At 46.9% G+C, this 23,616-nt stretch overlaps 2 protein-coding genes across 2 annotated transcripts in view; both read left to right on the top strand.

Moving 5' to 3' along the window:
- The first annotated feature begins 2,754 nt into the window (after positions 1-2,754).
- Positions 2,755-23,081, top strand: LOC142774311 (uncharacterized). Its single transcript, XM_075874707.1, has 5 exons — positions 2,755-3,241; positions 11,483-11,626; positions 19,183-19,411; positions 21,897-22,047; positions 23,073-23,081. Exons 1-5 carry the CDS (start codon positions 2,809-2,811, stop codon positions 23,079-23,081), a joined length of 966 nt encoding a protein of 321 aa, XP_075730822.1. The 5' UTR covers positions 2,755-2,808.
- The window catches only part of LOC142774310 (uncharacterized), a 61,992-nt gene continuing 61,449 nt past the window's right edge, over positions 23,074-23,616 (top strand). The window contains exon 1 of the mRNA XM_075874706.1: positions 23,074-23,495. Coding sequence (XP_075730821.1) covers positions 23,304-23,495 — 192 coding nt within the window. The 5' untranslated portion in view covers positions 23,074-23,303. The remainder of the gene's footprint in view (positions 23,496-23,616) is intronic.

The raw sequence follows: 23,616 nt of genomic DNA, 5'->3' as shown, positions 1-23,616 counted from the left end.
CGTGAGTGGAAGGAAGACGCTTTTCCTCTTCTTTAAACAGGTCAATCAGAAAATCTTGGCAACGCTTTCAGAACCCTTGCAACGACAGCTTCGTGAAGGTTGGGCTCCTGGTGCTTCCAAGGGAAGAGTTCACTGACAAACTGAGTTGATGCAGCCTTCGTAGCTCATTTGTGATGTGCTCCCTATGCACGTTTGGTCAGTGGGCCCGGACGTGGCTGGAGATAATTGCAGGATAACTTGCTGAATGGAAGCCTGGTACCTGGTGATATTACTCTTGTAAGCCATGTGAATTCTCTTTTCCATGATTTATGGTACTTCCTGTGGTCTTAATAGGACTCGTGGGCTCTTTTTACGCTCTTGGCACAGCCTACATCACCATCGCCCCACGAAGTTGACTCGCTTTTACTGGAGACAGCGTGAAGCAGTAGAGTAAAAAAAAGAATAAATTAATTTGTGGCAGAAGCTGCTAATAAAGAAACACAACTAAACAATTGCTGCCAAACTTACCAAATTGCGATGCGATTTCCCTGCGAAATTCTGCACTAATGTCTGCCAACAAGACTTAACTTTTCCAACTGGCCGGGATGGCATGTCGGATACTGCGTGGGTTTGTATCATTTTCAAGTGGTAATCATCACCACCACGGTGAACCAGGATTTGCCGAAGAAAAAGAGGAATAAGAGAATCGACACCTTTTGTTCCCTTGCCGTATATATAGGGAGTTCTGTTCAACACGCAAAGAAGTTATTTTGCTGTAAAGTACCAGAACTAAATTACTACAGGCGTAGAGCTGGTCTGGCTCCTTCTCCTTTTTACTCATCCTGTAACAAGGATGAAACAATCGAACATTATTTTTCATCGTGTACTCGCTTCAAGTCACTGAGGAAAAACATTCCTAAAGCTGCACTTAAAATAAGTAATTTGGATTTCATTATTTATAATATATATTCTCTTCTTGGGAGTTTCTTCAATAGGCCATTGTCACCGGGATATTCGTTCTGCTGTACAAATATTCTAAATTGAATCAACGTCGTTTTGATTGCACATTTCTAAATTAGTAAAATTTAATTTCTTCTAACCTCTTTAGAATTCATTAGATTTAAAAGTAATATGTGATCCACTACCTAAATAATCGTTTCTTGCCTATCCCCCAGAGTAGGTGTGAACCATTTCTTTAGGCCATCATCATCACCATTATCATTGCTGCTCATGGTAAGCACATTTCTAATTCTAGCACTCTGCCCCGCCAGGGTGGTCTAGTAGCTAAGGTACTCGGCTGCTGACCCGCAGGTCGCGAGATCAAATCCCGGCTGCGGCGGCTGCATTTCCGATGGAGGCGGAAATGTTGTAGGCCCGTGTGCTCAGATTTGGGTGCACGTTAAAGTGGTCGAAATTTCTGGAGCCCTTCACCACGGCGTCTCTCATGATCACATGGTGGTTTTGGGACGTTAAACCCCTCATATCAATCAATCAGTCAATTCTAGCACTCTACTCTTCTGAGCCTTTGTGTCTCCGGGTTCAACGACGATCGTCAGAGAAAATGTTTTGCCAGCTCTTTGAGGAACCAAACGACAAATGTGCCAGAAATATCTCCTGGCATTAGTTCTCTTGGCAGCTAGTTTGGCAGGGTACCCGCTACACGGTTGTATTAGGCAAGTTAGTTGATGAAGCGTGAATCCGGGGACAAGCCGCCCATTGTGCAGCAGGAAAACCGTACTTTGCGAATAGCACGCATCCCTCCCCTTTTCTTCCACTCACTACGGGAATTGTATTCCAATATTATTGTAGTTCAAGCGATGTAAGCTCCTTACGGCATCTATTTTATTGACTGAAAACTGTATAAAATTTAGCACGGCCGCGCTAAAGACCCGTAAAAAGCAATTTAGTACACAGGATGGACACACCCACACTTTGTACTACTTTTCTTCGTCCGCGTCTTCGCGCACAGCCAAGTTAAGTGTTCTGGCACGCCCAAACCGGCCCAAAGAAAATCGTCTTCTTGCGCGTAGTACATTTTCATTCTTCACTGTCTGTGTTTTTTTTTTAAGTAAGTGCCCCGCCGCGGTGGTCGAGTGGCTAAGGTACTCGGCTGCTGACCCGCGGGGCGCGGGTTCGAATCCCGGCTGCGGCGGCTGCATTTCCGATGGAGGCGGAAATGTTGTAGGCCCGTGTACTCAGATTTGGGTGCACGTTAAAGAACCCCAGGTGGTCTAAATCTCCGGAGCCCTCCACTACGGCGTCTCTCATAATCATATAGTGGTTTTGGGACGTTAAACCCCACATATCAATGTCCTTTTTAAGTCGCCTTTTTGCAACAGAAATCCTTCGTCAGTAACACGCATGTGCATCAGGTCAAATGACTTACAGGCTCCCAAAAAGAAGTTCCTTCCGATAGCTCTAATCTACATCGTGGAAACCTTCTCAAACGTTACTCGCACGTATTGTAATGAATGTAAGTGTATCGCCATCGTCGCAGTCAGTATCGAAGGCACTTGATGTAAGCCCCCTTTTTTTCTCAGTTGATCATATTGATCCTCCCCTCGAAAGTTTCCGAGGTGGGGGAGGGTAATCAATATGAGTGACGGCGTGTGGTACGGGAGGGGGGAAGCATTCACCACCTCTGACCTCCAATATTTCTAGATTTTACGTGTGTATATGACAGGCACACAAAAAAATGTAGCAATAAACATACATGATATATAGCTTAATCTTCTCTCCTCTTGTCATAAAAAAATGCTATGTGTGCCACTGCATCTCAACTTTTCGCCTTCAAAACTGCGCAGGTCACCCGCCTGATTACAAGGAAACATGGCAAAAGTGAATCCGCTTCCGCCAGAGCTATTGCCCGGGCAACCCACCGACGATCGACGGCGTTCATCTCAGCCGTGTCACGACGTACAGCATCCAGCGCTGACACAGGCACAACGGCCACCCGGAGTGCCGTCGAATGGCCAGCATCACTCCGAGCAACAGGAACGTCAGCTGCTGTTCGCAGAAGCGCAGTATGCTCAGCTACAGCTGCAACGGCAGCCGTCGAACCCGGATGACTTGGACGTTGCCCCTGATAGCCAATACAGCTGGACGGTCGCATGGGCCGCCGCCTGGAACATCTTTTGCTGCTCGCTGCTGCATCGGGGCTTGCCAGTCATGTTCCACGCCGTGGACAAGACGTTCTCCACCACGGACAAGGGCTCGGTTGCCTGGACGAATGCCTTCATCTACAGCATGACATACACGCTTTGTAAGTACGCGGTGCATTTCCCGCAGCTACATTACATTTTTGCATACGTCTTTATAGCATACGTGAACCTACGTCTTCGGAAAACGAGCAGTAGCGCGAACCAGAGGTCGACGTGAATGAGACGGAATATCTCCATATATAGCATCATTACCGTGAAGCGTCATCGCACGCCAGTGGCACGGCCGCTCGACCTACCCCCAAATGGAGGATCGAGCGGCCGTGCAAGTGGCGTAGACAGGGGTGGCGCACAAAGCCAGTGTCTCCCCCGCCTCTAATTTTTTCTGCAATGACATACAGAGCTCAGAATGAACCTTTGCCTTCTGACCCCCACTTCAGATCAAGGAGCCCCCCCCCCCCCCCGAAAAAATTACACAATCTCCCACTAAAGAAAATCATGCGGGGCTGCGAAGCAACACTGGTGTGCATCATTTGGTTCTGTTTGTTCTTTCCATTAGTGGGTTACTGGGTATGTGGCATTTGTATGTGGAGTCGCGTGTATGTTGGGTACCGCTTATGTCACCGCTCTCCCATTTGTGTGTATTACCGTGTGTGCCGCGAAGTGAACAACCAGTGCTACTAGGAGAGTGCAATGACGCGAGCGAGTGCAGGAGAGGGGGTAGAGGCGCGCACGCGCAGTCGGGGAGCGGATGATCACCGAGGGACGAATCCAGTCCTGAGCAAAAGCTGTTTTGTATCTAAAAAAATTCTGACTTACACCCCGGCCATAGGCAGTCGTCATGATATCGTAAAGTTACGTCATGTCATGATGTACACGCGTGACATCCTGCTTGGGCCTACTCATAAGCTGGCCGCACACGGATGCACGTGCAGTGCAGTAAGCTTGCAATGCATCTAGTCCCAACCAGAAGCAGTGCAGAAACGCGTATAGTACGCGCCTACGTCTGTGTCCTGTTGTCCTATGGTTCACGCCATTTCTCTTCCTCGACGGACATGTCCAGTCTGCATCATGCTTGCCTGAAGTGTCCGACAGCCGCGGCATCTTTTATTTTTTTTTCGCAGAAACTGCGAAAGAATGCAGAGCAACACATACACACACACGACATACTAAAGCACAGATTGTACCCGACATTACATGAATATGTTTGCCCGATTTGTGCCGTACCTGACATGTTGGCCCACCTGATCCTCGAGTGTCCATGCAATACGCATACAGATCTATCGCCTCCGCCGAATACCTGCGACGCTGTTAAAGAAAACGAAAAACCTTCTCGAAATGTGGAAGGCCAAGCTCGCTTTGGAGGACCTGGACCAACAACGACGTCTCGTCGCCAGGGCCAGGGAGGCAGCTAAGGCCAGTGGGTTCCTGGAATGAAGAGACTTCCCAGCTAAGGTGGACGCGGAACCTACACCGCTACGCTGGGTCGAAAAATAAGCGTTTATTCTTCCTCCTCCTCGCAGAAACTGCAGAGACTGGGGCCGTGATATGAAACATACTCATACTGCATGCTAGGTCCTTTTGCTTTGTTTCAAACCTGAACGGAATCGTAAAGATAAGACCGCTGCGGTGGTGTAGTGGTTATGATGCTCAACTGCATGCTGACCCTCAGGTCACGGGATTGAATCCCAGCGGCAGCAGCCGCATTTTAGATAAGGGCGTATAGGTCGAGGCCTGGCATTTAGGTGTACGTTAAAGAACCCCAGATGGTCGCAATATCTGAAGTGCCCTCGACTACGGCGTGTAATAATGGTGGTTTTGGGATATTATTCATTGCTTGTATATAACACGAGTCAGCCGCTATGGATGGCACCAGCATCCACCATCACGCGTGCTCGGTCACTCTAGGCAAGTGGGAATTTAACTGCACCAATCAGCCTATGTAAGCACTCTAGTCCTCCTATTTTATTAAGTCTTCATTAACAGCGCTGTGACGAATAAACAACGCCTTCTATTTATCGTCGTCTTTTAAGGTGTCCTTGCGGCGCTCTTTGAAACATCCTCATCATACCTTTACCACATGTCATCGTACGTAATAACCTCGTCTTTATCTTACGTCACGTAGAATTCAGCTAAGCACTGCACCAGAATACAATGAGCACTTTATTTGAAAGCGATACCTTATTTTAGTTAACGTTAATTCGTTTTCCAGCCGCCATGTTCCAAGTTCAGATAGCACGATGGTTTCACATATTAAGAAGTATACCTGAAACACATTTGTTCCTCGTTTCTAATGTCGAATTTCCAATCGCCCCTTTAGTTGTATGTTCTACGACGTACTACATAACTATTGAAAAGCCTAGGAATTTAGACGCCACTAGGTGCCTTCCCTGTAAAACCGAGAAAGCTCAAAGTTGTGCAAGTGTCTGGGCAAGGAATCAAAGGTTCAGATCACGATGTAAGAAAAATAATTTAGAAGTGGACACTCTCCGCTCGCCGAGACGTGGAGAGCGCGTCCAGATAATGTTCGGTTTTAGTACATGCGCCGGCCACAGTTTTGTGGAGGGCGCTGCCACATGGGGGCTTCAGCGTTCCCAGGACAAACGCTGGGGACAGTAATGAGTCAAGCGGGTGAACAACTCGCAGCTAAAGCTAACAATCGTAACCTCGTTGTAATTGCGGGAGGGTTAAATGACGTCCTGAAAAAAGAATCGTCAGGACTAGCGACGACCTTGGCGAAAGGGGTGGATGACATGCGCACCGTGTCCCCCCAGGTGCAAATTGTAGTATGCACAGTACCGGAAGTACCAGTACGCAACTTCAACCTGCAAAGAGCGGTTGTCGACGCAAACAAAGAGATATGGCGAATTAGTCGAGAGAAGGGTTTCGAGGTAGTGGATTTAAACAGGGAAGTGCACAGGTGGGGTGGATTCCAAAGAGACAAGATTCATTTCGATAAGAGGCTTGGACACGAGGTGGGCTGGCGACTGGCAGGACGCGCAGTAGCTTTTTTGGGGGGCTCACGGGCCCTTCGGAGTCCGGGGTAGCTCGTAACAGGGAAAACAACCAGGAGGACGCTTTGACAGGTAGAATTGCGAAAAACCAGAAAAAAGGTAAAAGAAAAAGGAAAAAGGCGCGTGTTGCAATTAGTTACATAAACATGCAGGGTGGCAGAAAGAAGGCAAAATGGTTAGAGATTGAGGAGCAGTTAAACAAAGAACAGATAGGCGTGTATGCGGTTACAGAAACACACCTTAGAGACTTGGAAGAGCCACCACATATTAAAAATTATGTTTGGGAAGGGTGTAACAGGACCATATCGGAAAGGAAAGGTGGGGGTGTAGGAATGCTAATTCACCGCGGAGCCAAATGGATTAGAGTGAAACAGACGTGTTCAGAGCACCTCTGGGTTCTGGGCACAGTAGGTGGAAGGGAAACGTGGCTAGGGGTAGCCTACTTGTGGACGGGGAATAACTGCAGAGAAAAGAATCAGGAGATAGTGGATTGCATGAGTGCGGATATTAAGGAATTTGGTAATGGGGCCAAAATCATCCTTCTAGGGGACATGAATGCCCACATACATGACCTTGACGGATATTCAGACACCAATGGGAAGTTATTACTAGATCTTTGCGAGCAACATAGTCTGGAGATAGTTAACACGGGGCCTAAATGTGACGGCCAGATCACATGGGAAGTCGGAAACAAGCAATCAAGTATTGATTATTGTCTCATGACTGAAAGAATTTACCACAAACTGACAGAAATGAGGATAGACGAGGAAGGCATTAACAGCTTGGGTAGTGATCATAAACGAATAACATTACAAATGGGATACGAAACTGAAAATATGAGCATGGAATCAAAGTCTGGCAGCTCGTATTTAAATGACAAACAAATAATAAATATAGCCGCAAGAGTCGAGGAAGAAGTAGGCGAAATACCAGGCAAGGACTGGGAGTATAGTGAGCTGTTACATCTAATGACGAAGGAGATAGGGAAAGAGAAGAAAACTGTTTGCTGGAAAGGAAAAGGGAAGCCAAAAAGTTGGTGGAACAAGGAAATCCGGGAGGCGATCGAGAAGCGACGCGAAGCATCACGGGAGCATAGAAAGGCAAAAAAGGAGAAGCGGCCGCAGGACGAAGTCAAAAAAATATGGGAAATATATTTAGAGAAAAAATCCCATGTACAGAAATTGGTAGAGGCAAAAATTAAAGGTGAAAGTGAACGCTGGATAACAGAGATACACGAAAAAAAGGAGGCCGCGCCTAGGATTTTTTGGAGCCACATAAAGGCGCTAGGTAGGAAGTCTGTCACAACGCAACAACATATTCTAGATGAAGGAGGAAATCAATTGGAAGGGTACGAAGCGCTAGGTTACATCCAAAAGGTAACAGCCGATTCGTTTCAAAAGAGCGTCCAGGGGATCTCCCCGGTGAGTAAAAGTGTGGCGGAGAAAGCAACAGAGGAAGAGCTAGTACTTGATAATTTCAACTGGAAAAAGGCCGAAGGAAAAATTCCAAAGCGCACTGCCGCGGGTTTAGATGGGATTCCCGTTAGCCTCATTAACGAACTAGGACATAAACACTAAAGAAGCATTGTTAAAAGCAGTAGAAAAAAGCTTAAAGGACGGACAAATACCGGACAGTTGGCGACAAAGTAGAATGAACTTTAAAGGCAAGGGAGAAAAGGCAAGGGAGAAAAGGACAAGATTCGCTCGTATAGACCACTAACCATTACATCGGTACTATACAGGTTGGCGATGCAAGCAGTAAAAATGAAAATAGAAACATGGGCCGAACATAACGATATTTTGGGAGAACTTCAGAACGGATTTCGAGTCGACAGGCGGTTAGACGATAACCTGTTTGTTCTCACTCAGTGTATAGAAATATCTAAAATAGAGAATAGGCCCTTGTACGTGGCTTTTCTAGACATCACTGGGGCATACGACAACGTTAATCAGGAAATTTTGTGGGATATATTGAAAGGAATGGGCATGGGCGACGACTGTATACAGCTTTTGAGGGAGATATACCGAGAAAATACAGTTTGCATAGAGTGGGAAGGAATGCGTAGCAAAGAGAACGTTGAGGTTAGCAGGGGTCTGAGACAGGGATGTCCTTTGTCCCCGCTGTTATTCATGCTGTACATGGTGAGTATGGAAAAAGCGCTAGAAGGTAGCAACATTGGTTTTAATCTGTCACACAAACAGGGCGGCATGATGATTGAGCAGAAGCTTCCAGGTTTATTTTATGCGGACGATATCGTCTTATTTGCGGACAGTCGAGATGATATACAGCAGCTGGCGAATATATGCGGAAGGGAAGGTGAAGCTCTTGGACTAGGATTCAGTGTAACGAAGTGTGGATTGATGGTATTCAATGATCCCTGTGATCAGACGGTGTCCATACAAGGCCAAGAAATACCGAGGGTAAGTGAATACAAGTACCTTGGAGTATGGGTAAATGAGAGTGATAGATACATGGAGGTACAGGAAAAAGCCTCGGCAGCAAAAGGAAAGAGGAATGCGGCAATAATGAAGCACAGAGCGCTGTGGGGATACAATAGGTATGAGGTGCTTCGAGGTCTGTGGAAGGGTGTAATGGTTCCAGGGCTTACTTTTGGGAACTCAGTGGTGTGCATGAGGGCAGAGGTGCAATCGGGAATGGATGTAAATCAAAGGACTGTGGGACGCCTCGCGTTGGGTGCTCACGGGAAGACGACAAACGAGGCTGTAAAGGGCGATATGGGGTGGGCAGGTTTTGAGGCGAGGGAAGCGCAGAGCAAAATAAGGTTCGAAGAAAGGCTAAGAAATATGAAGGAGAGTAGATGGGCAGAGAAGGTGTTCCGTTATTTGTATAGGAAGAGCGTGGACACACAGTGGAGAAAAAGAACTAGAAGACTCACTAGTAAATATACGGCTGGTATTGTGAGCCATATGTCAACAAAGAGCGTTAAGGGAAAAGTCAGGGAGGCGGAGAGGATTTACTGGATGGCAGCTATGGAGAAAAAACCGGCTTTGAGTAACTACCGAAAGGGCAAAAATGAAATAAGGAGGGAGGCATTTTACGATAATTCAAGGGGAAGCGCTTTACTGTTTGAAGCGAGATCGGGCTGCCTTAGAACGCGTAGTTATAAAGCAAGATTCAGTAAAGAAGAAGAACAATGCACATGCTGCGGGAAAGATAAGGAAACGGCGGAGCATGTTCTGATTGAATGTGGAGATATCCACCCAGGTGTACGTTTGGGCACGAGCCTACAGGAAGCCTTGGGTTTTAGGGACAACAATGGAAAGCAGAACACACCCGCGATTGAAATAAGTAAGAGACGGTTAGAGTATTGGTGGCAGAAAATTAGAGAGAAAGGACAAAAATAAATATTGGAAAAATAAAATATGGACAGTGTGCCGTAAATGGCAGAGAACTTAAGCTGAAAATTTACCTTTTTTTTCCATTAAGATAGAATTTATCGAAGTAGAGGCATTAGGCCAACATAAAAAAAAAGAAAAAAGGTTTTTTTTTTTTTGTCAAGCCTGGTGGCATACTTGTCACCACCCCGTTATAAAGGGGACGCTCATAGCATCCATCCATCCATCCATTCAGCAATCTAGCGCGACGAGGCGAACGCGCGTTTTTATTCTTTTTTTCACCTTATAGTATTTAACAGCGAAAGCTGTATGCTGCTAGGAGCAACGAAAATCCGTCCAGCAGTGGCGTCACGAGCCGTCTCTCTTGACTGGGCTATCGGTTACGTCGTTCTCAGCGCCGTACCCAAGCACGCGCGCCATTGGCTGCGTTGTGATTGACATCCTTCATCCCGTCATAGCCGTCACGCCGAGCACGGGCGCATTATTTAATCCTGAAACTTTCCACATGGGTATGCCAAGGACAACTCTACAAGGGCACCGAGCACAAAAAAGCTGCCCACATCTTCCCACAGTGTAACTCGAGGGAATTTGTCGCCGAGAGGTGGGGAGGGGGGGGGGTGTAGCGTTAATGTCACATAATTAGGTATGTTTGGCACAAGACAGTTGGCACGAGAGGCGAACATGTGGCACGATACGCGTGCATGTGCAGTGGTGGTGTCGACGACGTCACCGACGCCAGATTTGCGATTTGCGAGTAGGTGCGACTATAAAATGCTCCGCAATAAAAGCAGGCCCGCGAGGGCGAGTGCCGGCAGCAACTGCGTACCGATGATCGGGCAGCCTTCCGAGCCGCGCTAAATCACGAACGGGAATGCAAGCATCGGTGGCGGGCGGATCTGCTGGGCCACGTCAGCTCCTACATTCGAAAGGGGTGGCTTTCCTGCATGATGTGGACGCCCCAGTGGGCAAGATAGTGGACCTTTTTTTTATGTGGGGTTTAACATCCCAAAGCCACTAATATGAACATGAGAGATACCGCAGTGGAGGGCTCCGGTAATTTCGATTACCTGGGGCTCTTTAACATGCACCCAAGTCTGAGCACACGGGCCTACATCATTTTCGCCTCCCTCGAAAAAGCAGCCGCCGCAGCCAGAATATGATCCCGCGACCCGGTCAGTAGCCTCACTACACTGGTTAAGATGCACCGGTAATAGGAAGCCAAAGCAACGCATTGTGGCGCTACGACTCTGCACACGAAGCGCACCAAGACATATCGGGCCAAATACGAAGGGGTAGACACAGTATGCAGTGCGTGTGGAGAGGAAGAAGAAACTGCCGAACACTTGATAATGTTCTGTAAAGGGCTTCACCCTATAGTTCAGGATGATGGCGCAGAGTTTTTCAAAGCACTGGGGTTTAGGGACCGGGAGGGCAAAATAGATTTTAAGTAAGTAGACTTAACTAGAAGGAGGTTATCTGATTGGTGGCTAAAGTCAAGGCACGAGTGAAAATGAAACTTTTCACTGCAAAGTACGAATCCTCAAACTCACTTTTTAAGGGAAAAAAATAAATATGGTTTTGGGTTCATTAAGTATTACGGCTTGGTGGCGCTAGCCACCACCCGATCTAAAGGGTACAGCCATATCCATCCATTCATCGAAGTGCCATCTTTGGTAAAAAAGTGGAAATCAGATAGATCAACCGGAGCGATAGTATGCTCTAGGCTCTTGCCTGCTACTATATATATATATATATATATATATATATATATATATATATATATATATATATATATATATATATATATATATATATATATATATATATACTCTGGGGAGGGAAACGGGAATGAAAACGAGTAATGGATGACGATGGGGAGTCATTAATGAGTTATTCAAAGTAAAATTGCGCTTTGGTTACCAGACTTTCACAAGCGACCCAGTGGAATCGCTTGATGGTTCTATCCAACTCGCAGTTCCCGTGACGACGGCGCTGTGCCGCACGATGTCGCTGAGGTTGCTGTCTGTCGCTGGCGCCCTGCTGATCGGCGTGGGCCAGATAGCCTGCTTCGCAATCGGGAGCCTCTCCCTGGTGGTGCCCGCGATCGCAGTCTCCTGCGGTGCGTTTCTCCTGTGCAACTTTTATGCCTGCAGCAGATATGCGAGACGTTTACGAATAACGGAAGGCAGAATTAGGTCTAACGAGACGCGGTTACAACATAAAAATCAAGGAAATGTCAAATTCGCCTACAGCTATCACTACCTCTCCGACAAACAATTTGCGTTCAGAAAAGTGTATTATACCCTCGCGGTTATATCCTTGCAGTGCCTCAAGGTTTTTTTTTTTTTTACCTGCAACCATATCCTTTAAAACGTTTTGTGGAGGAACTGCGCAGTTACCCCCGAAAAGGGCCCTTTGCTCACCCTAAAGACGGGATTCGCGCAAAAGATTGAACACGGCAAGAACGGGCACTTTCCTCCTTGTGGAGTAAAGCGCCCGTTTTTCTTGAGTAACTGCAAGGATGTTCGCGCCGTGTGCAAACGACCAATTGGTGCCTACACAAGTCTGTTTCCTTTCAACCGGTGCCGTATCGTGGTGTGGTGCAAAGGTTAGTGTGCCCGCAGGCTGACAGAGTGGTCATGAGTGTGAATCCCATGTGTTGAAAGTTTTTCCGAAATTTATTTCTGAATGTCATGCTTGCACATCGATTGTACATTTGACAAAATGTCAGCACGTGCTTCGGAAAGCTGGTTCAGCCAACTAAAAACCTCATTTTTCTTTTGCTGACTGTTGCTCTTTTTAGGAGTAACCGCTAGAGTGCGGTTACTCCTTCGCAGTTACTCTCAAAATGGTGCAATGGGTGTGGCACGTTAGTTACTCCTCTAAAGGAGACACCTCGATACCCCTTTTCCTCCTTTGCTTCTTACGAGTGTACCACAGACAGTTCGCGACAATACAATTCAACATAACATCATGACATTTGCTTACTTGTAAGACGTAGAGTTCGTTTAGAAAAAAGTGGTTCATCATTTAAAGCCCTCGGTACTCTTCGGTGGGAGAGCCGAAAGCCGTGTGTTTAGAAACAGTGGTTAACTATTTAGAGTACTTGGTACTCTACTATGGGAGAGCTGAAAGCCGTCCCGTCGGCCTTACACATCATGAGGCTACATCGATAAAAAATTGCAGCATATCCATGCAGTCAATTATGAGTTGTGCTAAATGTCCGTCAGTATGTCCGTTCGTCAGTCAGTCTGCACATCTGTCCGTTTGGTTGTCTGTCTGTCTTATCTGCCTGGCGATGCGCACGAGCCACCGGCGCCCTCCCCTCCGCTTCGTCCATGCCCCAACAACGATCCACCACGTACTGCGACGATCCAGGAGACTGACAAAGGCACTCCTTCATCGCACACCCAGACACAACCCGAGCAGCAGCCAATCAGAAAGAAGTGGTACAGCACCATTTAGAATATCCTCACTCAACTCCAGTTTGTGTGTACCTCTTTGAGACAGTGCCATCTATTGTACTATTTAGGAGATACTGCCTTCCTCTTTTTTTTTCTCCTCTCTCGATCGCCGCTAGGGGGCTGTAAAGTGCTGACTTGCTACATGGGCTCCCGCTTCCTTGGCCTTTCAACTAGCATCATGGCTCAAGACCACCCTAATTTAGCATCCGCGTAACAGGCAAGATACCAGTTTTGAAACATGCCATGTGAATGAAACCACCGAAAGAGTTGCAGAACCATGAAATGTAAATTATGACAGTCATGACATACATCTCGTGATTTTCATGTTATGACTAAACAGATATGTTCTTCACAGAGTCATGTTATGCCATATCAAGTTTGGTATTGATACCATCATTGAAAAGGCCAGGAGAGCTAAAAGTCGTAGGCGGCTAGATAGATAGATATGCTCAAAGTCGCCGCAGTTCACTAAGAAATGCTTCGCATTTAAAAGTATTGAACGATTTAGAATACTTCGTGTCCTACAACGGAACAGCAATGAGCCATTCCTTACGTGAACAAACTGTGTGTTTAAAAACAAAAGTGGTTAACGATTTAGAGTACTTGGTATACTCTACTATGGGAAAGCATAAAGCCGTCCCGAAAAATCCTCTTGATTCGTACTTAGACACGTTTGTTTTTAGAAAAAGTGCGTAACGATTTGCGTTTAGAAAAAGTGGTTAACGATTTAAAGTACTTGGTACTCTACTATGGGAGAGCTGAAAGCCGTCCCGTGTTAAATCCGAAGAAGTGAATGGCGATTTGCAAGACGGCCAGACTGATAAATTTATACGCGATCAAATGCGATGACACATATATGACTGAATCTCCCCATACAGACCCATGCTTCTGTCTCTGGTTTTAGTTCAAAATCTTGAACATCGTGGTATGTTGCATCAGTGATTATGGCATTTTTGCTCGGTCGAACATGATGTTGTTGGTAGTGATTCAGAACCCTTATTTAATCATGCACAGCAGCTAAGAAAAATAGCTTATGGTTCGAGCGAGAACCAGCTGGAGCAAGTTTTCTTGCCCCGACTCTGAGAATCTGCATTCCTATAGTCCATACAGAGCAACCGCCCCCCCCTCCCCCCCCCCCACCTATTTCCCATTCCCTGACCGAGAGTGCCGCGTTACTCCATCTTGCGAAGTAGATTTCTCTGGAACCTCGGCAAGGTGGTGCCGTCATTTCATGTGCAGTCTGGCAACTCAGTTGTCTTGAGCGCTTTTTGAAGCGGTGTCTCGTCAATGCCGAGTTGCCAGTTCCGTTTAAGCGGTTTCGCATTTCCCTTTTCGTTGATGTCACTTGTGAAATTTTGCAGTCGCTTGTGGCGTTTTTTTTTTTGCTTATGGACATATTTCTAGCTACTATGTTTACTTCAGGGATCACCACGTTCACCGATATGCGTTTGTCGCTCATTAATTCTGTTTGACAATAAAACTGAGTAGTTGAGCGTATAGGCGTGTGCAGGGTTTCCTAACACAGGGCGTGAAGGTAAAGCCAGTGAGAGTTCATCGCAGCGCCCCCCCCCCCTCCCTCACTAAGTCTATGCGTGGCTCATATTTCGCTACCACCCCCTCTGGCCTCAATCTCCTGTGCGCATGCCAGCGGTTTAGTGTTGACGTCAAAGATATGTTGGGGCAATCGATAACTGACGTTAATCACGCGCAGACAAACGTGCGTTCAACAGAAGGGTGACTGTCCTGGAGACAACACTAAAACGTAGCGCTGTGATTTGGCTCATAGTTGGCTGTACAAATTATTTTAGATGCGAGAGCGTCTTATGCTCGGGACAGTGCCCGTTCTGCGGCGTCCGCACCCATACTGCGCGTGCGCAACTCTCCCTCTGTCTTCTCTCCTACGCAAGCGCGCGACCTCCTCCTCTCTCCAAGGTGCGGCGCAGCAAATCAACGCCGGCTAAATTTCAAGGCCGAAAGGCTGCCGCAGTGACGTCAGAGGGTGAGGGCCCAGTTACGCCGCGAACGCGGCGGAAAGCCTGCGTTTCGTTCACGTTTTAGGAGAACCAACGCTCCCGCTCTCGCAGCTGCTGCGGCTAGATTGGGCCGAATAAAAGATGTGAAAAAAAAAGTCTTACTGAGCATGCTCAGTTGGGCAACTGGGCCCCCAACCTCTGACGTCACTGCGGCAGCCTTTCGGCCTTGAAATTTAGTCGGCATAGTGCAAATAATGGCATATAACTCTCTCACCCACTGAATGAAAGGGTGCACCGGCATTCGCGTTCGTTGTGCTTTCGTCATTCTCTCCGTGCAATGGTGTATGCAACGCGTCGAACAACGTCAACATCGGCGCTAATCGCAGCGGCAGTGCCGCGGAGCAAGGAAAGGCTCGGGAAGCCGAACGTTGTGTCACATCAGTGGGACGTTCAGGGGGCATACCTCTCTCTTCGATACATTCTTTCACTCTTTCATTGGATTGTGTTGTCAAGTGAAACGAAACGAAAACTCGATTCGCAGCTTCCGCGATGTTTTCGCATCCCACCATGGTTGCCCGATGGTGTGTAATTTTTTTCAAACTCTCCTTGCTATTTGGGTGACGCTTTCTAACTAAATGAAAATATGTTAAAGAATGAGAAAGTTCATGAGGTTTCCGCTTATTTTCGGCTTCTTTTGTGACGAGTATCCACTTGTTTGCTCGGTAGCATCTCGCAACACTGCTTGAAACCCTGCGCACTTGTTTACATTAGTAAAATTGCGTCGTTCGTGTCTGCTGGACGAGCTGCTAGTTTGCTTCTTGCTCTAAGCGATAGCGAGAGCATTGTTCTGACAGTAGGAGCAGCGGCCATGATGCCGACGAACCGCGCGTGCTCTACGAGACGATCTTGAAACAATTGTTCCCTGACTGGCTCTGCACACGCCTAAAGATCATCGGCGACGTCGCAGAGGTTACAGAGCCGGTTTACGTGGCGTATGCATCAACAACTCCCCGAGAAACCTCATACTGATAATTCACGTACTCCACTGGCAGGTTTGGCCAGGTGCAATCCGAGTGCTCGCTCCCGAATTTCGGCAGCTGCTCCGAATCTCCCACCGAAATTCACCGTGAGGTTTTAAGTGCCGAGCACTTTATGGGCCCCACGTTCAATATCAGTCATAACAAATTTAGCAGTATTCAAAACCGGATTAAAAGGAAGGAGCAAGGTGTAATGTATCAATTTTTAACTGAAATAACCAAAACATAATTGCAATAATACCTGATATATTTAAAACGTTTCGAAAACAACGGCAAGCCTCCGGGGCCAAGCAAGACTGCGCCAACGCTTCGCCGAGCGAGATCTGCTAGAGGAAACAACCTGACGAAACTCGCTGTAGAGGACGCGTATTTCAATTGCCGCAACAAGCAAGCCGTCGATAAATGGCAGCGAAAAGTGGCGCACATGTTTGGTGATTGATATGTGGGGTTTAACGTCCCAAAACCACCATATGATTATGAGAGACGCCGTAGTGGAGGGCTCCGGGAATTTTGACCACCTGTGGTTCTTTAACGTGCACCCAAATCTGAGCGCACGGGCCTACAACATCTCCGCCTCCATCGGAAATGCAGCCGCCGCAGCCGGGATTCGATCCTACGACCTGCGGGTCAGCAGCCGAGTACCTTAGCCACTAGACCACAAGTCATGGCGCACAAGTCATGCACCGATGTTTGCGAGTCACCCCATCCAAGATTCCGCTCGTGCCGGGGAACCCCAACATGCTTACCTCAAACAATGGTGGCAGTAACGCTTTGGTGAACGAAGCTGTGGGTACTCAACCAACAGATGTCGCGGGATGTCCGATGTTGTGTAGTAGGTTCCGTACGCATTGCATTGCATGGTAGAACCCCTGCATGCTCCACTCAAGGGGGCGGGGGATGATGTGATGTACTGATTTCAGTTCCGGTGTGGGAACCGGTTCTCTAGCCCTTAGGGGGCGCACTACCTTTGATTATGAACTATTCTACATGGAATAAAAAAAGTTCCGTGAGCGTCAGCCTGGGTCTCGGGCCTCGGTTTCTGCATTTCTCCTTCTCGGTCGACGCTTTGGGCGCCGAGCTCTTGGGTCTACGTCGGCGTCGCGTCCGAGGTGCGACACAACATCCAGGCTACGCACTTCCTCAGGTTTCGCGGTGTATTAGAACTGCCATGCGTAAATTTTTTTTAGGTTGTAACTTAGTACACTTCCAACATGTAATGAATATCCCGCATTATATTCACCAATATCAAATAGTTAATTTGGAGCCAACAAACGGAAACACCGTGCGCCTTATGGCTTGTACCAACAGGCATGAAGTGCCTCAGCCACACCAGCTGCCTTGTCAATTCGTGCGTGGGTATACCATTTTCGAAGCTGTCTTGTAATCCTTGGCGTGGTGTCAGGTGTACGGATGGGAATACCATGTGACGGTACGCCAATGACTGCAGTCCATTTGAAGTTAGCACTTTAACGAGGCCAAGGTACCTTTGAGAATGATAGATCTAGTTACGGAAACTTTGTGCATTCAGTCTGAGGAACCTTATTCTCGTGTAAACCTTCATTCCGAATCGAAGCCGAAAATTCTTCTGTGACGAGATTGAAGCAAACAAGCTTCGATTTCTTTTATTTCCACTTTCTACGTGATAATAAACATGTGCGCTTTCATGAAGTGAAATGGTAGGATAAAACGATTGTCTCACATCACCGTACACTCCCGCGTTTTACAACGACTGACGTCTAAAATAACCGTTACCTATTTATTTCTGGTTTCCAGGAAAGTCAGACAGTTAACGTGTACAACTGTTAACCTAATTATATGCAGCTAGCTACGTTACTTTATCTTTTCGCCCTCATTCTACAATCACACCATGCACACGTCATCAGAAATTTCAAACACACGAGATGCTTGTGTGTTAAAGTTTGAGCCCGACAAGTTTTAAAGACGATAGTCTTTCTTGGGGACCTTCGACGGCACAATTTTGGTATGTCTGTTTGTCTCTCTGTACATTTGTTTGTTTGTCCGCCCTTAACGATACCTCAAATGGCCCCAAACGGCCGATCCCATCCGCAACGCCCACCAATATTGCTCAAAGTTGAGCGTTCATAGTTGTGCGATTGTCAATTAAAGAGCAATTATTGCGCATATCTGAGGCACCATACCAACACGTTGTTTTTTAATGTGTGCCTTTATACTGGAGAAGGAACACACAAGTAATTTTAATGACCGTAGCGTTTATCACGCTGCGCTGACACTACGACGCGATGCTCAAAAAGGTAAGTGCTTCCAGTACTTTGCTAAGACGACACGATGGTGGCATCTGCCTGTCATTTTGCGTTCTACACCTTATCACCTCCGAGACATGCGCGCGTCTTTCTCCGCGGGCGCGCACGCCTTCCTTCGTTTTTGAACTGCCAGATGGCGCTCGTGTCTAATGTGCTTCGATGCGCTCTTTCACCTTAGCTACATGCTCGAGGCACTAACGCAGTGCCTCCAGAACACCATTCGCCAATCTTCTCGCGCAGAACATCAAATAAACGTTTTGTTCACTGTCTCCAGACGCAATACTGACGTCTTTCGACGACATTTGCAGTGTAACATTCAGAATCGGGGCCAATTTTTTTATGTATCATAATTTTTCTCTGTTTTTCATTTATGTCTCTTTGCTTTAACACCGTAGGAAAGTGGATTTTAGGGACGAAGCTTCTTAAGCCCTATACTATTGGTTTTTTTATGCATGTGTGTGACCGGTTAGTAACCACCTAGTTGTATGACTCACTCAGCAGGTGGCGCTAGTGCGAGTGACAGACAGACGGACGGACAGACGGGCGGACGAACGCACGCACGCATGCTTCACCTCACTAATCATCATTCACTCCGTGGGTATGCTGTGATTTTTTCAGGCTGCACAGAGAGGAAAAGCTTTCCTCATGGGACACAAAGAGATAACTTTCTTGCTTGGCCCGCAGCTAAAGCGGTTTTGGCTGCCTCGCTTGAGCTGGGTCATACCTCATTTTTGATAGTTCACAGCGCTAAATGTACGAGGATTAAGTTCTAAAAAGGCGAAGATGGCGCTGTGAACTATCAAAAATGAGCTATCACCAAGAAGAACAGAATTTCGTTCTAGGCCATAGCCTCCTTGATACAGCATTCTCTACCAGCTTAGGTCCGTAGTCATGTGCCACAGGATGGGTTTGCGTGCAGGACTGGGTGCGGCGCTGTCAACGGTCGTGGACGAGACTACGCTGTACCTGCATTTCGCGGCACAGCGTCAGCAGGCCTCGTACCTCTACCAGGCTGCCTTCTCGATGTCTGCCATCGTGTCCCCCCTGCTCCTGTTGCTCCTCCTAGACTCTTACGACCTCAACGGTGCCCTGCTGGTATTCGGAGCCACATCTCTCAACGCCCTCATCGGTTCCATGTTTATGTCGAGGTATCTATCGTCAGAGTCGTGTCGTCCGTAACCGCACCGTGCGAGCCAAAATTGAGTGGCATATGATAAGTGACGGTAGCAGAGACAAGACAGGGACAAAAGAAGGCACATTTAAGACGACACAGCTCTAACTTTCAACAACAGTTTATTGCTCGCTTATCCTGCTAGTAATTTACTCTCACAACGTCACATAGGCGTAGCTCTCACAACCCCAAATTGAAACCTCCGCTCATGCATCAACACACGGCAACACCGTAGGCATTTTCTTTTTCCTAGTGCGTAACAGAAAAATGAATTGCTCACACAAGCGTCACCAAACGCAGAATTGTCACGTGTCAGAATTGAGTGGTTTTCACATTCCGCTGCCTAACACAAAGAGTGCTAACACTGTTCGTATTAGGTCTGGCTAACACGACTGTCGATAAAAGGGCTACTGCGATGTTATGATGGTTATCTTTATTGATATGTCTTTTCAAATACGACAGTAACTCACCATTTTCTTGCTAATACTTGATGTTATCGCATCAATTGTGTCGCCTTTATTTGTTTTGTATTCTTTAAATATTAACTGCCACGTCTAATGAAACTTCGTTGAGGGCTTTGTTCTCGATAAAATAGAGTGGATACACTTGCGAACCATAAGTACTTCGTGCAATTACGTGCATATACGCAGACTATATGCACTTGAAATTGGCTATGCAACCTGTACAATGTCTGTACAATTTAGACAGCCGTAATTATGCCATAACTACTTTTATAACACCAACTACTTACAAAATAGGCACAGGAAGGTGTCTAGCATTTTCCTCCAAGATGTTAGCTAATATGCATGTTTTTCTGTCATTCTCAAATATTCACGTGTCGTTCACAACAGACGAAGCGCCTTGTGAACGTTAGGGACGTTTTTCCTTCTACCTGACGTGCCTTGCGTGTTCTTTGTACTGACATCTGGTGACCATGAATAGCTAGAGCAGGGATCTGTGCACTAGCTTAAACATTGCTCTTGCTCTCTGTGCTTTGTTGTACGAGTGAAGTTGTCTTTGTAACGCGTGAGCATTTTTAGGCAAGATCTTCAGAAAAAAGCATGTGGCGATGTGTCTAACAGGGACAGCAAACAGTAAGCGCAGAAAGAAAGCAGACAGCTGCAGATGCCACATGTCCTTATCTCAGACAGTTTGCACAATGTGTGATGCCCGAATTATCTGAACGTTGTAGATTCGGCCCTTGCCATGGGCAAGTTGTTTTAGCGTTCACTTTAATTAATTTCCCTTAATGCCTTAATTACTCTACTGTATTCAGAGACTACTAATAACAGGCCCTATATCTTTCCTGGCTTTATTGTCCGTTGGTATCGTTAAGCTGCGTCTAACAGCGAAGCGAGTCCTTGTTCTTCTATCGTGGAGTCAGCGCAATAAAGACTCGTGACAGTACAGCCACCACCGGAGCCAACTACGCCATGCAGCTCGCGCATAAAGAAAGCAGACCACTACACTGAAGGTCATTCTTGGCCATGTCGTGAAGAGAAAAAAAAAGCAGGGTGGTAAAGGTGCTCAAACAAGTAACTATATTGCACAAATAGTGCGCAAATGAAGCAGGGCAGTAAAGTTGCCGAAACAAGTGACTGCAATTTATGAGCGTGTCTGAGTAGACCGCCACCCTCTTAACATTGAGCGGCAGTCCTAACTTATTGTATTCGCTTCCATGAAAGAAGAACTTCGTATGCCCCCGTTACTCACACGCTAGCAGCACTCAGTGGCAATGGTAACCGCTGGATTTTGTTCGCTTCTGTAGAGTCTATCGTCGGTTAAAGAAAGGCAATAGGCAAGGGCTTGTTTCTTGATTACGTGAAACCTAATGAATCGCCCCGCCACGGTGGTTTAGAGGTTAAGGCACTCGGCTGCTGACCCGCAGGTCGCGGGATCGAATCCCGGCTGCGGCTGCTGCATTTCCGATGGAGGCGGAAATGTTGTAGGCCCGTGTGCTCAGATTTGGATGCACGTTAGAGAACCCCAAGTGGTCGCAATTTCTGAAGCCCTCCACTACGGCGTCTCTCATAATCATATGGTGGTTTTGGGACGTTAAACCCCACATATCAATCAATCAATCAATCAATCAATCAATAAAACCTAACGAATCAACGGACAATAAAGCTAACGAAAGTTTAGGCGATTGTACCTGTAGTTTTAACAGCACTCTTGCAAATGTGACATAATCACCTGACCGCTTTATTGGTTTTGTTTGCTTGTAAACCTGCTAGTGTTAATCAGGGCTGCTCGTAGCCGTGACATCGAGGTTGGATTGTGGCGTCACGCCACCCTGCAAATACATAATAAAAAGAGACTTAAATTCTCATTTCTACTCTGCAGTTAAAGATTACAGATGCCGCCCACAATACTTTCCATGGCTTCATTCACTGTTCGTTGAATTGAATCGGTTATCTCGGCCAAATGGCTTCTCAATTTTCCTTCGCCTTTCATACAAACAGACCCGTGTGGATGAACCCGAGCATCCCTCTTCCACCGATCCACAGACCAGAGGCTTCACAAAACACCGCGCCGGCTGCCATCCAACCAGCAACAACTGCTCAGGGGAATACCACGAAGGAAGTTGTCAACGATAAGCCAGAGGTTCCGAAGGTCTGTTCACGGCATCGTTTGGTTATCTCCATGGCTGGCAGCACAGAAATATTCGCATTCATCTGTGACACGAATGAAACAAAACTTTTTCACCAGGATTCGTGCGTCAATGTACAAAGCACGGTACTTGTAAAAAAGAAAACGCCATGCCACTGAAACTAAAGCGCGATGCAAAATCTAGATTGATAGAGGAAACCTGAAGAACAGTGCTATACGCTTGAACTTCAATGATAAGAATTCCTGGGCCTTCAGGTGGCATAACCGTTACATACGACCATGGGGCGAACCGAGGTAGGGTACAAAAGAATGATTTTGCGCACGTAAATTGAATTGCACGCGCCTTCTCGCATTTCGCCCCAATCTAGCTGCAGCCGCTGTGGCTGAGTATAAAACGTACGTCCTAGAGCTTATAATTTCAATTCTTTGCATTACTATAGAACTTTAAAAGACCGTGGCATTTCCTCCTCAAAGGCGGATATAGCACAAAAGCATGCGCCAATGGGCACGCACTCCAGACTGACGTCATGAGTCGGACGGCCGGTGACTCACTCCACCCTCAGAGAACAATGTGAAGAGCATGAACTGGACTGTTTGTTTGTGGGCGGAGGTGATAGGTTCAACTTCTATAGCTGGCTTAGGTTTTCGCTGTGTGCCTCAGCCATACCGTAAGCAAACGAACGACTGTGCGCGCAACAATGACCATTTCAAACTGTTCTAAAATGCCTACTGCAAGCACAGTTAAGTGCACGACACTCTATAATCGTTCCTTTTGCGAATAAGTGAACGACCCGCAACACGTCCGTAAGGCAAAGCGTGAGCCTATGTTTGAGCCCCATGTAATGAACGGGCCTTTGAAAAGCCCACTCGTTTCGCATTTCACACGTTTTGGTGTCTGGCACAATTTTACGCATACAATAATATACGTTTCAAAGATGCTCATTTCACTACAACATATTCATATTGCATTTTTTATCACTTTCAATTGAAAGAGTGGCTCTGCGGCGAAACACTTGCCTGCCACGCAGACGGCCTAATTTCGTTTCTCAACCTGAGTGTAGTTCTTTATTTATTTTATATGCATCTTTATCGATGTCTCGGTCACGGACAATATGATGATTTTTCGCTGATGACCGACGACACCGGCGCCGACAACACCAGAATTTCTGTGGACCATGTTCTTGGACGCTGTCGCGTTAAAATAGTGCTATCATATTTCGTTTCTGCGCCAGCCTGGCACAGTCGGCAACGAACACCCGATGGGCGCCAAGGAGATGCCCGGCCCATCTGGTGCTGCACCTCCAGGCGTCTTCACGGGTGCTCCCTCGGTTCTCCCGTCTGGTGCGGCGTCACTGGAGCCAGGGAACAAAGTCCCTGCCGGCGGAGACGCCAAGGCACAACCAGAGGTGACCACGACTGGCAAAGCAGCGGTGAACAGCTGTGCAGCACCGGTAAAGAATTCATTTCATTTATTTATACTGTCAGCCCTTTTTGACGGGCTATTACAGGAGTGGAATGACAACAAATTGACAACATGCAGGGCATTTGTTAACGTCAGCTGAGTGTTTAACA

The sequence above is a fragment of the Rhipicephalus microplus genome, chromosome 10 (genome assembly GCF_043290135.1).
Source record: "Rhipicephalus microplus isolate Deutch F79 chromosome 10, USDA_Rmic, whole genome shotgun sequence".
Classification (NCBI taxonomy): domain Eukaryota; kingdom Metazoa; phylum Arthropoda; class Arachnida; order Ixodida; family Ixodidae; genus Rhipicephalus; species Rhipicephalus microplus.
Note: the sequence above shows the minus strand (reverse complement) of the source record. Positions and strands in the feature narration are given on the sequence as shown.